The sequence below is a fragment of the Chiloscyllium plagiosum genome, unplaced genomic scaffold (genome assembly GCF_037043375.1).
Source record: "Chiloscyllium plagiosum isolate Xiang-an unplaced genomic scaffold, Cpla_swu_hap1 HiC_scaffold_47, whole genome shotgun sequence".
NCBI classification, from domain to species: Eukaryota; Metazoa; Chordata; class Chondrichthyes; order Orectolobiformes; family Hemiscylliidae; genus Chiloscyllium; species Chiloscyllium plagiosum.
Genome location: NW_028270185.1, coordinates 6,703,626 through 6,719,351, shown reverse-complemented (window position 1 = coordinate 6,719,351; position 15,726 = coordinate 6,703,626). Strand labels below are relative to the sequence as shown.

Genomic DNA, 15,726 nt, shown 5'->3' with positions numbered 1-15,726 from the left:
CTTTTAAGGATACAGGGTAGGCCATTTGGGACTGAGAGGAGGAGAAATGTCTTCACCCAGAGAGCGGGGAGCCTGTGGAATTCTCTACCACAGCTGGCCAAGGCCAAATTATTGAATGTTTTCAAGAAGGAGTTAGATTTAGATTTAGATTTTGGTTTTATTATCATGGGTACTCAAGTACGGGGGTATAACAGTACAGTGACAAGTGTACAATGTTGTCACACATGGCACCATCTTAAGTATAAAGTACCTAGGTAAAAAACCTTAGTTACAGAATTTAAAAGAATTAATACAGTCCTGAGGGCTAAAGGAATGAAAAGGTATGGAGAGAGAGTGGAAACAGTTGGATGGTCAGCCATGATCATATAGAATGGCAAAGCAGGCTCATAGGGATGAATGGCCTCCTCCTGCTGTTATTTTCTATGTTTTTATTTATACCCTTGGATGGGTGACTTTACGATTTTAGTTCTGCTGGATTTCCCTACCTCAAGATGGTCATAAAGTCATACAGCACAGAAACACATCCTTCAGTCCAACTCGTCCATGCCAACCATGTTTCCCAAGCTAAACCTGTCTCATATGCCTGCTTTTAGCCCAGCTCCCTCTTGACCTTTCCTATTTATGTGGATAAAGTGAGGTCTGCAGATGCTGGAGATCAGAGCTGAAAATGTGTTGCTGGAAAAGCGCAGCAGGTCAGGCAGCATCCAGGGAGCAGGAGAATCGACGTTTCGGGCATAAGCCCTTCCTATTTATGTACCTATTCAATATGTCTTTTAAATGCTGTAACTGTACCAGGCTCCACCATTTCCTCTGGCAATTCATTCCAAATACACACCAGCCTCTGTGTGAAAACGTTGCCCCTCGGGTCCCTTTTATATCTTTCTCCTCTCATCTTAAAAATATGGCCTTCAGTTTTGATCTCCCCCCATCATAAGGAAAGATCTTTGCTATTCACTCTGTCATTATTTTATAAATCTCTATCATGTCGCCCTTCAATCACCTAAGCCTCCAGTGAAAGACGTCCCAGCCTATCCAGCAAAACTCTCCAGTCCCAGCAACATCCTGGTAAATCTTTTCTGAAACCTTTCAAATCTCACAACATTTTTCCTATAGCAGGGAGATCAGAATTGAACACATTACTCCAACAGTGGCCTAATCAATGTCCTGTCCAGCCGCAACATGACCTCTCAACTCCTATACTCAATGCAATGACCAATAAAGGCAAGCAAACCAAACGCCTTCTTCACTATCCTATCTACCTGCAACTCCACTTTCAAGGAACTATGAACCTGCATTCCAAGGTCTCTTTGTTCAGCAACACTGCCTAGGACCTTACCATTAAGTATATAAGCCCTGCCCTGATTTGTCTTTCCAAACAGCATTACCTCACATTTATCTAAATTAAACTCCATCTGCCACTCTTCAGCCCATCTGATCAAAGTCCCGTTGCACTCTGAGGTAACCTCCGCTTTATAAAACATAATTTCAATGAAGAGAGAAACAGAGGACTGCAGAAGCTGGAGATCAGAGTCAAAAGGTGTGGTGCTGGAAAAGCACAGCAGGTCAAGCAGCATCCGTGGAGCAGGAAAGTCAATGTTTTGAACATATGTTCTTCATTCCTGATGAAGAGCTTATGCTCGAAATGCCAACTCTCCTGCTGCTCAGATGCTGCCTGACCGGCTGTGCTTTTCCAGCACCACACTTTTTGATTCTGATTTCAATGAACTCAATTCAGCCATTTTGCCCATCAATTCTACCCCGGCTCTTTCAAGATCAATCCAGGGTACTGTGGGTACTGCAGATGCTGGAGATTAAAGTCTAGATTAGAGTGGTGCTGGAAAAGCACAGCAGGTCAGGCAGCATCCGAGGAGCAGGAAAAATCGACATTTCGGGCAAAAGCCCTTCATCAGGAATCAATGGCTTTTTTCAATCAGATCAACCATGATCTCATTGAATGCCATAGCAGGCTCGATGGACTCAAGATTAGAGTGGAGCTGGAAAAGTACAGCAGGTCAGGTAGCATCCGAGGAGCAGGAAAATCAATGTTTCGGGCAAAAGTTCCTGATGAAGGGCTTTTGTCTGAAACGTCAATTTTCCTGCTCCTCAGATGCTGCCTGACCTGCTGTGCTTTTCCAGCATCATTCTAATCTTGACAAAGATCAATCCAGTCAGACCTACACACCATCCCTTTCTGACTCACATTTATTTCTAGCCCATTTCCTTTTAGAAAGCATCTTTGATGTTGTTCCGGTCGCTCCTTCAGGGAGCACCCTCTTGACTCACTGGGAGAGAGGACTGATTCGTACTTACAACATCCCAAAGGTCTCATCTCCGCATTCTGAGTGTAAACCTGACAGATGTCAGCCATTCGCTTGCACAACATGTCCACAGGGATGTCATAGCCATACTTGTATTTCCACTTGCCAGCTTCATAGCGTGCTCTCTGAACCTGGGAGCGACAATCCGCTAGTTACATCAGGAGAGAGGCCAGGTTGGGGTGGGGGGGTGGATGAATGAAAGAAAAAATTACATTGACAAATGAATTGAATTGAATTGAATTTATTGTCACGTGTACCGAGGCACAGTGAAAAGCTTTGTCTTGGGAGCAATACAGGCAGATCACAGAGTTAAGTAGCACAGATAAGTAAATAATAGGTAAACAGCGGCAAAAACAAAAACACAGGTACAGGTGAATGTTAAGAGTTTGTGAGTCCATTCAGTATTCTAACAACAGTAGGGTAGAAACTGTTTTGATTGGCAACAGTAGACCATTCAGCCCCCATCATTAAATAAATCCTCAATCCCAATTTGCCTCACTATCTCTTTATTCATTCATGGGATGTGGCTGTCACTGTCTGGGCCAGCATTTATTGCCCATCCCTAATCACCTAGAGGGCAGTTAAGAGTCAACCCTGTTGCTGAGGTTCTGTAGTCACATGCAGGTCAGACCAGCTAAGGACAGCAGTTTCCTTCCCTGAAGGACATGAGTGAAGCAGATAGGTTTTTCTTTCCTGACAATTGATTCATTAGACTTTTAATTCCAGATTTTTATTGAATCCAAATTACACCATCTGCCGTGGCAGGATTTGAGTGAGGGTCCCCAGAATGTTAGCTGGGTCCCTGGATTAATAGCCCAGCAATAATACCATTAAATCATCACCTCGCAGTGTACCTAACAATCTATCGACCTCTGTCTTGTATAATCAAGGACTGAACAACCACAGTGCCCTGAGGAAAGAACTCAAAAAGATTTAAAATTCTTTGATTGAAGAATCTCCTAAATGTTTGACCTCCAATTCCAAGTCTGTGACCCCATGTTCTAAATTCCCCAAACAGTCATCCTGCCAATGTCTAGCTGAGCAAGCCCTTAACATTCTTTTTCAATTCATTTTTGGAAGATGGACGCGGCTAGCGGGCCAACATTTGTTGTCCGTTCCTAGTTGCACCTTGAGAAGGTGGGGGTGAGCTGCCTTCTTGAACCGCTGCAGTCCCCTGCTGTGGGATGACCACAATGCCCTGAGGGAGGGAATTCCAGGATTCTGACCCAGCGACACTGAAAGAACAGCGACTTATTTCCAAGTCAGGATGGTGAGTTGAGGGGAACTTGCAGGGGGTGGTGTTCCCGTGTATCTGCTGCCCTTGTCCTTCTAGATGGTAGAGATTGTGGGTGTGGAAGGTGCTGTCGAAAGTCCCTTGGAGAGTTACCATCTTGTAGATAGATAGTACACACAGCTGCTAGTAAGCGTCAGGGATAGAGACTGTGAAAGTTGAAGGTAATATATGAGGTGTCATGGATGGTGTCAAACTTCTTAGAGTCATGGAGATACACAGCATGGAAACAGACCCTTCAGTCCACACCAACCATGTATTCTAAATAACCTAGTCCCATTTGCCAGCATTTGGCCCATATCCCTCTAAATCCTTCCTAATCATGTCCCCATCCAGGTGCCTTTTAAATGCTGTAATTGTACCAGCCTCCACCACTTCCCCTGGTAGCTCATTCCATACACGCACCACCCTTTGCGTGAAAAAGTTGCCTCTTAGGGGCACAGCAGCTCAGTGGTTAGCACTGCTGCCTCACAGCACCAGGGACCTGAGTTTGATTCCCATCTTGGGTGACTGTCTGTGTGGAGTGTGCACACTCTCCCTGTGTCTGCGTGGGTTTCCTCCAGGTGCTCTGGTTTCCTCCCACAGTCCAAGATGTGCAGGTCAGGTGAATTGGCCATGCTAAATTACCCATAGTGTTAGGTGCATTAGTCAGGGGTAAATATAAGGTAGGGGAATGGGTCTGGGTGGGTTACTCTTTGGAGGGTCAGTGTGGACTTGTTGGGCAGAAGGGCCTGTTTCCACACTGTGGGGAATCTAGTCTTAGGTCCCTTTTAAATTTGATGGTACACACTCCTGCTACTGAACATCAGGGATGGGGAGAGTGAATTGCGTGGATGTGGAGCCAATCAAGCTTTGTCCTGGATGATGTTGAGCTTCTTAAGTGTTGTTAGGGCTGCCCCATCCAGGGCAAGTGGGGAGTATTCCATCACACTCCTGACTTGTGCCTGATTAGTGGACAGGCTTTGGGGAGTCAGGAGGCTTTAAGACTGAGTTCATTTTGAATTAAAGGAGCATGAATGTTAACAAGGAATAGAAATGGCTCACCGAGCATTCCAGTCATGACACAACCAATCTTGTCAGTCAAATGATAAAGGTTTGTGACAGTGCTGGCATCAATGAGCTTGTCCTGAAAAACACCAACAACATGAAAGAAATGAAATACTGCGGATGCTGGAAATCTCAGACAAAGACAGAATATTTTGGAAATGTTCAGCAGGTCTGGCTGCATTTAAGATTAGATTACTTACAGTGTGGAAATAGGTCCTTCGGCCCAACAAGTCCACACCGAAGAACAACCCACCCAGACCCATTCCCCTACATTTAGCCCTTCATATAACACCATGGGCAATTTAGCACAGCCAATTCACCTAACCTGCACATCTTTGGACTGTGGGAGGAAACCGGAGCACTCAGAGGAAACCCACACAGACATGGGGAGGATGTAGAGAGAGAAACAGAGTTAAGGTTTCAGGTCGATGGTTGTTTATCAAAGCTGCAGAAAGAAGGGTCATCACCCAGAAACATTAACTGTGTCACTCTCTCCATGTTTGGTACCAGTCCTGCTGATTGCTCCACTGCATTTACTATTCCTAAGTCTGGAGCTCTCTGCCCAAAGGCAGGTCTGACCCACTGATCCCACCATGGGTAGGACAAGGAGACAAGTGGTGGCATGGTGCCAGGGACCCGGGTTCAATTCCACCCTCGGGTGACTGTCCGTGTGGAATTTGCACATTCTCCCAGTGTCTGTGTCGGTTTCCTCTGGGTGCTCTGGTTAACTCCCACAGCCAAAGATGTGCAGGTCAGGGTGGATTAGGAAATGCAGGGTTACAGGAATGGAGTGGGTCTGGGTGGGGTGCTCTTCAGAGAATTGATTTGATGGGCTGAATGGCCTGCTTCTACACTATAGAGATTCTATGATTCCCAGTCTTAAGTCAACCCCAACCAGAGTGGGGATTGAAGTCCGTAGCTTGTCACCAATCCAACCCACAGACAAAACTCTGAACTTGGAGCTTCTGGCTTGGAGGCAGGTACACTACCAACTGTGCCATAAGACCTGCCATTTTCTATTCATATTCCAGAAATGACGATACCAGATTCACACAGTCTGCCAATGAGGGTATCTCTCCTCTATCATTCTCAAGGTAAAGATGTAATAGTTTCACTCGCGTTCCCTCTAATTTCTCTTTGTGCATATTGTTGCACTGTGCAGTAAATTAATAGCCATTAAAAATAAGATCATAGCTGAAACTTTCCGAGTAGATTTACACCTTCACAATCAGCGAATTAATCTACTGCTCCAGTTGTTGGGAGACAGTTGCTCCACAACGCCACTTGGTGGCACAGCTTTGCAGCTACACTGTGATGGTTGACATAGCAAAACTGAATGAGATTTTGATCTGAACATGTGGTAAATGTTAAGTAGGGATTCTGGTCATGTTTAAAAAGCAAGTTGCACCTGAAAGAATGTAAGATTTGTGACCCAGTCAATGTTGGAGGAAAGAACAAACTGCAATTAAATAGCTGAAAATGTGTTGCTGGAAATGCGTAGCAGGTCAGGCAGCATCCAAGGAGCAGGAGAATTGACGTTTTGGGCATGAGCCCTTCTTCAGGAATGAAGAAGGGTTCATGCCCGAAATGTCGATTCTCCTGCTCCTTGGATGCTGCTTGACTTGCTGCGCATTTCCAGCAACACATTTTCAGCTCTGATCTCCAGCATCTGCAGTCCTCACTTTTTCCTGCAACTAAATAGCGCCCTTCACATCCTTAGGTCTCCTGAAAGTGATCCTTAGCCAATGTGTTCGTTTGAGTGCAGTCACTGTTGTAATGTAAGAAAACTCAGCAGCTAATGTGTGAACAGCAAGTTTCCAGTAACAGTAAATGAGTTATCATCCAGTATTAACAATGACAAATAACCATAAGATATGTATTACATGGGTGCTCCTAATTTCTAGTATTTAAATCTCTCCCTTTCCCCATTTCTACAACCTCCTCGTCCTACATTGCTCTAACCTCCCAACACTAACCTACTGCACATTGATCTACTCCAGTCCCATTCAAACACCCGTGCCCAGGTCTGTTCTCCCAGAGGTGCAGACTTTCCGACATCTCCTCCCTAAAACCTCCTTTAAAGGCCCCCCCCTCCCCTTAAAAATACATTTGGACTCATCTCTTGGTCACCCCAACTTGATAAATCCGCTGACCACACTTGTTAGTTTTCAGCCCAGCTGCAGCCCTGGCGAAGCACTTGGGTGATATACAAATGCGTGTCGTCATTGTTGCTGTGTGACCGAAGGCTGAACTCCAGCGAGAGTCAGGATCATTGGGGTGAATGTGAGCAAAGTTGCAGAAGACGTCCATACTCACTGCCACTTTCTTCTGGGTCACGGCAACGACTGAGTCCTTCCCCCTCACGGCCACTGTTGTAAGGCCACCCTGGTTTATTGCTTTGAATGCATACTCTGAAAAGAAAGGAGCAGATTAGCCATTCAGAACATGTCCAAGAAGTCAGGGAGGGAATGGGGAGGAGTACACAGCGGCCATCTTTGATGGTGGGTCACATGACAGTACCAACTTTGATTACCCACTTTTTTGGAGGGCTTTATAGAACATAGAATGTAGACCAGTTCAGCACAGGATCAGGCCCTTCGGCCTGCGGTGTTGTGCCAAACATGACTCCAAATTAAACTAATCCCTTCTGCCTGCTCTGGGTCCATATCCCTCCATTCCTTGCATATTATCCCTCAGCTTTTTCTTCAAACAAAACCACAACCTGAACCAGTGGAGTTGCAGGTAGACAAGATAGTGAGGAAGGCGTTTGGTACACTTTCCTTAATTGGTCAGTGCATTGAGTATAGGAGTTGGGAGTCGAGAGTGTCATCAGGCTTATGCCCGAAACGTCGACTCTCCTGCTCCTCAGATGCTGCCTGACCTGCTGTACTTTTCCAGCACCACACTCTAGACTCTGATCTCCAGCATCTGCAATCTTCACTTTCTCCTATAGGAGCTGGGAGGTCACGTTGCAGCTGTACAGGACATTGGTTAGGCCACTTTTGGAATACTGCATGCAATTCTGGCCTCCCTCCTACAGGGAGGATGTTGTGAAACTTGACAGGGCTCAGAAAAGATGTACAAGGATGTTGCCAGGGTTGGAGGGTTTGAGCTATAGGGAGAGGCTGAATAGGCTGGGGCTGTTTTCCCTGGAGTGCTGGAGGCTGAGAGGCATGGATAGAGTAAATAGACAAGGTCTTTTCCTTGGGATGGGGGAGTCTAGAACTAGAGGGCATAGGTTTAGGGTGAGAGGGGAAAGATATAAAAGGGATCTGAGGGGCAACGTTTTCACGCAGATGCATGTATGGAATGAGCTGCCAGAGGAAGTAATGGAGGCTGATACAATTACAATGTTTAAAAGGCATCTGGATGGGTATATGAATAGGAAAAGTTGAGAGGGATATAGGCTAAATGCTGGAAAATGGGACTGGACTAATTTAGGATATCTAGTCAGAAAAGGTGAGTTGGACCTAAGGGTCTGTTTCCATGCTGTACATCTCTATGTCTCTATGACTCAGTGAAAGATATTGTATGGTTGTAGAGTTCCTCTTGTCTCTTTCTGATTGATCCAATCAGATGCCAGAAAAACCACAATGGCTGGTGGAGGAACTAAAGTGGGACCTGGTGGCAGGAGGAGACTATCCAGCTAGGGAGGGGGGTGAGGTGATGGAGGGAGAGGTAAACAAGGATGAGAGTTTTAAAATGGATACATTTGCTTACCTGGGAGCCAAGACAATTCATGAAGCACCGGGGTAATGAGTGAATGGAATTTATATAGAGTTAAAACAAGGACAGCAGACATTGACAGGAGTCAAGTCTAGAGCTAACAAAGGTAAACAAGCAGGAGGCTGGAAGAACATAGCAAGCCAGGCAGCATCAGGAGGTGGAGTAGTCAACATTTCGGGGTGTAACCCTTCTTCAGGACTTGGGAGCTAACAAAGGCAAGGATATGGGATTCAATAACTGAGGAGCTGACGCAGGACGAATTGGAAGGATGTAAGAGAGGTAGAAATAGGAAGTCTTAGTGACGGCACTAATATATGATTCAAAGCTGAAATCAAGATCTAAAAAAACTACATCAGCTGGTACAGATTGTATTGTTAGAGCAGAATTGCAGACGTACTGTTGTATTGGCTGCATTTCATCAGTTTGAGACATAGGAGTCTGGGAGTCTGAGTACTGCACTTCCAGAATAGAGTCAGTCAAAGTTTTCTGATTATATCTGAAATCCTAAATCAGGACTGTTTTATGTTAGAATTGCAAAATCAGATATACTTGCGTAATATCAGAAAAAAAATGCCTGTTTTAGAGTCTTTTCTTCCTCTGTCTCCTTTATTTATCAAATGATTATGCAAAACCCAAAATTTAGCTTTGCTTTCCATTTTTTGAGGAAGCGCATAATGTGAGGGGCTAAGCCGTAACTTACTTAGTTCATGTCTAAACCCAGCATTCCTGTGGTGTCAAACTTTCTCAAATTCCTTTGGATCGTTCAAAACTGGCTTTCAGCAGTGTGACCATAAGACATAGGAGTGGAAGTGAGGCCATTCAGCCCATCGAGTCCACTCTGCCATGGCTGATGGGCATTTCAACTCCACTTATCCGCACTCTCCCCGTAGTCCTTAATTCCTTGCGAGATTAAGAATTTATCAATCTCTGCCTTGAAGACATTTAACATTCCGGCCTCCACTGCGCTCCGTGGCAATGAATTCCAAGGCCACTACTCTCTGGCTGAAGAAATGTATCCTCATTTCTGTTCTAAATTGACCCCATCTAATTCTAAGGCTGTGCCCATGGGTCCTAGTCTCCCCGCCTAATGGAAACAACTTCCAGCGTCCACTCTTTCTAAGCCATGCATTATCTTGCAAGTTTCTATTAGATCTCCCCTCAACCTTCTAAACTCTAATGAAGACAATCCCAGGCTCCTCAACCATCCATCGTATGTTAAGCCTACCATTCCAGGGATAACCGTGTGAATCTCCGCTGGACACGCTCCAGTGCCAGTATGTCCTTCCTGAGGTATGGGGACCAAAATTGGACACAGTATTCTAAATAGGGCCTAACTAAAGTTTTAAGCACATCACTGCTTTTATATTCCAACTCTCTTGAGATAAATGACAAGTATCATGAAGTAAGAAAGGCCCTGACTATATTTTTAGAGTACAAGTTAACACAATATTGTTGATTAATACAGTAGTTAACAATGTAGAACTTTTAGGATTTTTCAAATGGGACTAATTTAATTTAGGATATCTGATCGGCGTGGACAAGTTGGACTGAAGGGTTTGTCTCTGTGCTGTACACCTCTATAGGTCCACTGATTTTAGTCATTTATATAAATGATTTGGATGTGAACATGTGCGGTATGGTTAGTACGTTTACAGGTGACACCAACATTGGAGGTGTATAGACAGTGAAGAAGGTTAGCTCAGGGTACAACAAGACCTTGATTATGGACCAACGGGCCCATCAAGCCCGTTTTATATCTTTCCACTCTCACCTTAAACCCATGCCTTCTAGTTTTGGACTCCACTATCCTGGAGAAAAGACCTTGGCCACTCACCTTATCTATACCCCTCATGATTTTCTAAATCTCTATAAGGTCAGCACTTAGCCTCTCCTTATAAATCAAACCCTCCAGTCTCGGTAACATCCTTGTAGAGTAAATCATTTCTGCGCCCTTTCCAGCTTTAATAACATCCTTTGTATAGCAGGGCGATCAAAATTGTATGCAGCACTCCAGTTGTGACCTCACCAATGTCTTGAACAGTCATAATAGGCCAGCATGGACGAATTGAGCTGAAGGGCCTGTAGCCATGCTATTTGACTCTGTAACAGCATGGGCTCAATTCCTGTACAGACTGAGGTCACTAATAAGAATTCCCCTTCTCAATCTCTCCCCAAACCCCCTCCTTTTAAGATATGGTGATCCTCAGGTTAAACTCCACTCCACACCTATACTCTCTCCGGATCCCTCTGGGAGTATGGCGGCTGTATTTTTATTACTCATTAACAATGGTCTGTTTTCAGGCTGTACATCTCTATGACTTTAGGGGGGGGGAGGGCGGGCTGGTAATTATTATTGAGTCATGCTAGAGTAAGCACCTTCAGGAAATTCCCAAGTTTTAAGAGGACTAAATCATCAGAAATTAATAACTGAGTAACTGCTGAATAACTCTAGCAGAAGATAAAAATTTCCATCTTTTCTCAATGAAACATTTGTGCAAAATGTCACAGGCAAATCTCCAGCATCCGCTGCTTCCTTTTGTGTTTTAAGCAACATGATTATTTCAAAGAACTCTGCAGATGATTTGAAGGGGTATTTTTCTAAAGAGACTTATTGAATTAACTCAACCATTAAAACCTACCTCTGCTGCAAAAGAATTTTAAGAGATTTACTTCGAGAAAAATCTTGAAAATCAAAAGTTAGCACAGAAGGCAAAATGAAAGCAGCTGTCAATCAAACACAGATCCCGCCCCTCATCCTTGCACCTATTGGCGAACACGCTGTGATTGACGTGTGGATCTGTCTCGCCATTGGGCGGCCCCGCTGTCAATCACGGGGACGGCTACAGTGGCAGAGCTGGGTGTAGCGAAGAAGATGAAAGAGTTGCAGGAACTTAAAGTGCAAAGTTATAAAGCGGGGACAGAAGTTGCAAACCACTGACCGACTTGGTAGAGTCTCCCCTCGGGGGAAAAGATAGTGATGTGACGGTCAAAGCCAGCGCTGGAGCCGCGGCTCATCCTTAAGGCGCGACCGGCGCAGAAATGGAGAAGTTTCTTTCTTATCGACTTTTACTTTCAATTTCAGAATCAAACACACACGGAAACCAGGAAATAAGCTGTTCCTACAGCCCAGTAGCTCTGATTTAGCTTCTGGCCCTGGCTGTAATCTCTTTCACATCATTCTGCAGCAATTTGCTCACAACTGAATTGCATTTGGATAGCACCTTTGGCAGTTGCTGGCTGTCAGTGGAACATTTCTTGAAGTCTGACTCATGTTGTCGTGTATTGGCAACCAATCTCCCACAAACAGCACTGTGATACCTTGCAGATAATGTGCTTTTCAGGGTGTGAATGGGGAGGTAGATGTTGGCAGGGTGTGTGTTGGGTGGGGATGTATAGCAATTTATTTGGCGAAAGTGGGTACTTGCAGATGCTGGAGATTAGAGTGGTGCTGGAAAAGCACAGCAGGTCAGGCAGCATCCGAGAAGCAGGAAAATCGACGTTTCAGGCAAAAGCCCTTCATCAGGAATATGAAGATAGAGAGGGACTGTATTAGGAGGAAGAGGGGGAGTAGATTGAGCTTGTACTCACTGAGAGCTTTGGAATTCCTTCCCTAAACCTCTCTGCTCCTCTCCCCTCTTTTAAGACACTCCTTAAAATCTACCTCATCGACCAAGATTTTGGATCCATCCTCATATCTCTGTGTTCCTGGAGTCTTGGAATTCTACAGCAAAGAGAAAGGCCCTTCAGCCCATAGGGTCTGCGCCAACCTCCGAACTGTTCTAATGCCATTTTCCAGCACTTGGCTCATTGGATGCTGAAACGTCGATTTTCCTGCTCCTTGGATGCTGGCTGACCTGCTGTGCTTTTCCAGCGCCACATTCTCAACTCTGATCTCCAGCATCTGCGGTCCTCACTTCCTTCTCATTGCCTTGTATCCCTTGGCATCACAAGTGCACCTCTAAATATTTCTTAAACATAACGAGGCATTTCTGTCTCTACCACTGGAGGCTCGTAGAATCATGTGAGGCATGGATAGGGTAGATAGACAAGGTCTTTTCCCTAAGGTGGGGGAATCCAAAACCAGAGGGCATAGGTTTAGGGTGAGAGGGGAAAGATTTAAAAGGGACTTAAGGGACAACATTTCCTGTGTGTATGGAATGAGCTGCCAGAGGAAGTGGTGGAGGCTGGTATTAAAAGGTATCTGGATGAGTATATGAATAGAAAGAGTTTAGAAGGATATGGGCCAAATGCAGTCAAATGGGACTCATTAAATTTAGGATGCTGGTCAGCATGGGCAAGTTTGACTGAAGGGTCCATTTCTGTGCTGTGCATCCCTATGGGTCTATTGCTTTTCATCATTTATATAAGTGATTTGGATGTGAACATAGGTGGTATGGTTAGTAAGTTTGCAGATGACACCAAAATTGGAGGTGGAGTGGACAGTGAATAAGATTACCTCAGAGAACGACAGGATCAAAATTAGATGGGCCAATGGGCTGAGGAGTGGCAGATAGAGTTTAATTCAGATAAATGTGAGGTGCTGCATTTTGGAAAGGCAAATCAGAGCAGGACTTACATACTTAATGGTGAGGTCCTAGGGAATGTTGCTGAACAAAGAGACTTTGGAGTGCAGGTTCATAGCTCTCTGAAAGTGGAGGCACAGGTAGAAAGGATGGTGAAGAAGGCATTTCCTTTATTGGTCAGAGTATTGAGTACGGGAGTTGGGAGGTCATGTTGCAGCTGTGCAGGACATTTGTTAGGTCGCTTTTGGAAAACTGCATGCAGTTCTGGTCTCCTTCCTATCGGAAGAATGTTGTGTAACTTGACAGTGTTCAGAAAAGATTTACAAGCATGCTGCCAGGGTTGGAGGGTTTGAGCTATAAGCTGAATAGGTTGGGCTGTTTTCCCTGGAGTGTCAGAGGCTATAGAGGTTTATAAAATCATGAGGGGCATGGATAAGGTGAATAGACAGTGTCTTTTTCCCAGGGTGGGTGACTCCAAAAGAAGAGGGCATAGGTATAAGGTGGGAGGGGAAAGATTTAAACTCTAACCGCAAGGGGACCTTTTCACCCAGAGGGTGGTGCGTGTATGGAATGAGCTGCCAGAGGAAGTGGTGGAGGCTGATACAACATTGAAAAGGCATCTGGATGGGTATATGAATAGGAAGGGTTTGGAGGGATATGGGTCAAATGCTGGCAAATGGGACTAGATTAATTTAGGTTATCTGGTCGACATGGATGAGTTGGACCGAAGGGTCTGTTTCCATGCTGAACATCTCTATGACTTTATGAATCAATGACACACTTCCTGGCAGTGAGTTCCATCTCCCATCACCGTCTGGTTGAAAAAATTGTTTCCCTCTAAACCTCCTGCCCCTTACCATAAATCTGTACCCCCCCCCCCCGACATTGATCCCTTCACCAAGAGGAAAAGTTTCTTCCTGTCCACCCAGTCCTTGCCCCTCATAACATTATGCGTCTCAATCACGTCCCTCCCCTCTGCTCCCAGAAAATAACCCCAGTCTGTCCAATCTCTCATCGTGACTAAAACTCTCCAGCCCAGGCAACATCCTGGGAAATCTCCTCTGCCCCCTCTCCCAGTGCTGTCACATCCCTCCTAAAATGTGGATTCCAGAATTACTCTCACTGTGGCCTTTTATACAAGAGTAGAATGGTGCTGGAAAAGCACGGCAGGTCAGGCAGCATCCAAGGAGCAGGAAAATCGACGTTTTGGGCAAAAGCCCTTCATCTGCAGTACCCACTTCTGCCCAAAATTTTATACAGTTCCAGCAACGCCTCCCTGCTCTTAAACACTGTGCCTCAGCTAATAAAGGCAACTATCCAGCGAAAACTATCATAATTTCTTCAATTTATTCTCATCACTGAAGTTCTCATGTCTGGAACTATTCTAGCAAATCACTTTTGCCCAAGTCAGTCAGTGAAACAGAAACCCAGGCACCCTTCCTTGTGGTTAGAGTTTACTAACTATTCAGCCTTGCAGCTCCCTTCCCACACTAGTCCCGTCTGTTCCCCTTTCATTACTATTTTGATGAAGTCAGTCAATGGTTAATGGGCATGATGGCTCAGTGGTTAGCACTGCTGCTCCACAGCGCCACGGACCTGGGTTTGATTGCAGTCTCAGGCGTCTGTCTGTGGGGAGTTTGTCTGCTCTCCCTGTGCCTGTGTAGGTTTCCTCCCACAGTCCATAGATGTGCGGGTTAGGTGGATTGTGTTTTTATTCATTTGTCAGTGTCACTGGCAGAGGCAGCATTTATTACCCGTCCCTATTTGCCCCTTGCGAAGGTGGGGGTGAGCTGCTTTCTTGAACTGCTGCAGTCCACCTGCTGTGGGTTGACCCACAATATCCTTAGAGAGGGAATTCCAGGATTAGGACTCAACTACACTGAAGGGAAGGCAATATATTTCCAAGTCAGGATGGTGAGTGGCTGGGAGGGGAACTTGCAAGGGGTGGTGTTCCCATATATCTGCTGTCCTTGTCTTTCGAGATGGAAGTGGTTGTGAATTTGGAAGGTGCAGTCTGAGGATCTTTGGCGGATTCCTGCAGTGCATCTTGTAGATGGTACACACTGCTGCTCCTGAGCGTCAGTGGTGGAGGATTTAGAGATGCCGGTGTTGGACTGGGGTGTACAAAGTTAAAAATCACACCACACCAGGTTATAGTCCAACAGGTTTAATTGGAAGCACTAGCTTTTGGAGCGCTGCTCCTTCATCAGGTGGTTATGGAGTACATAGTTGGATTCCTGATGAAGGGCTCTGGCCTGAAATGTTGACTCTCCTGCTCCTTGGATGCTGCCTGACCTGCTTTGTTTTTCCAACAACACATTCTCGATTCTGATCTCCAGCATTTGCAGGCCTCACTTTCTCCTTGTTGGTTATACTGCCTCTTGTTGGTGATGGTCATAGTCTGGATTAGCCATGGTAAACATGGGGTTACAGGTCTGGGTGGGATGCTCTTTGGAGGGTCAGTGCAGACACAATGGGTCGATTGGCCTCTGTCTGCACTGTAGCGATGCTACAATTAATACCATGGGTGATTTGATGATGGGGAAACCGTGTAAGAGCCCTTCTAGATACAAAAGAGAAAAAAATAGTTTGAAGGGATGTTGTAGTGAATAGTGAGGACATCAGCACTGACCTAGGAGGCCCCGGTTCACATCCTCTCTGAGGATGTGCCGGACTTGCCCCTCTCTGAGGATGAAAGATCAGTCCTCAGCAGAGGTCTCACCTTCGTTCCCACACGTTCTCGGGTCAATGAATTCAATACACGGAGTGACATCGAACAATTCTTCTGCCGCCTTCGCCTCCGTGCCTTCTTCTTCAATCA

At 45.4% G+C, this 15,726-nt stretch overlaps 1 protein-coding gene across 2 annotated transcripts in view; it reads right to left on the bottom strand.

Moving 5' to 3' along the window:
* LOC122542776 (proteasome subunit alpha type-6-like) overlaps positions 1 to 15,726 on the bottom strand; it is a 102,661-nt gene that overhangs the window by 6,727 nt on the left and 80,208 nt on the right. The window contains exons 1-4 of one of the 2 annotated variants that reach the window (XM_043680809.2): positions 11,322 to 11,478; positions 6,973 to 7,067; positions 4,654 to 4,735; positions 2,311 to 2,466 (exon numbers count right to left, since the gene is read on the bottom strand). In XM_043680809.2, coding sequence (XP_043536744.1) covers positions 2,311 to 2,466; positions 4,654 to 4,735; positions 6,973 to 7,067; positions 11,322 to 11,397 — 409 coding nt within the window. In that variant the 5' untranslated portion in view covers positions 11,398 to 11,478. Of the gene's footprint in view, positions 1 to 2,310; positions 2,467 to 4,653; positions 4,736 to 6,972; positions 7,068 to 11,321; positions 11,479 to 15,726 lie in introns of those variants that run through there. The other variant, XM_087983932.1, reaches the window with a different exon arrangement.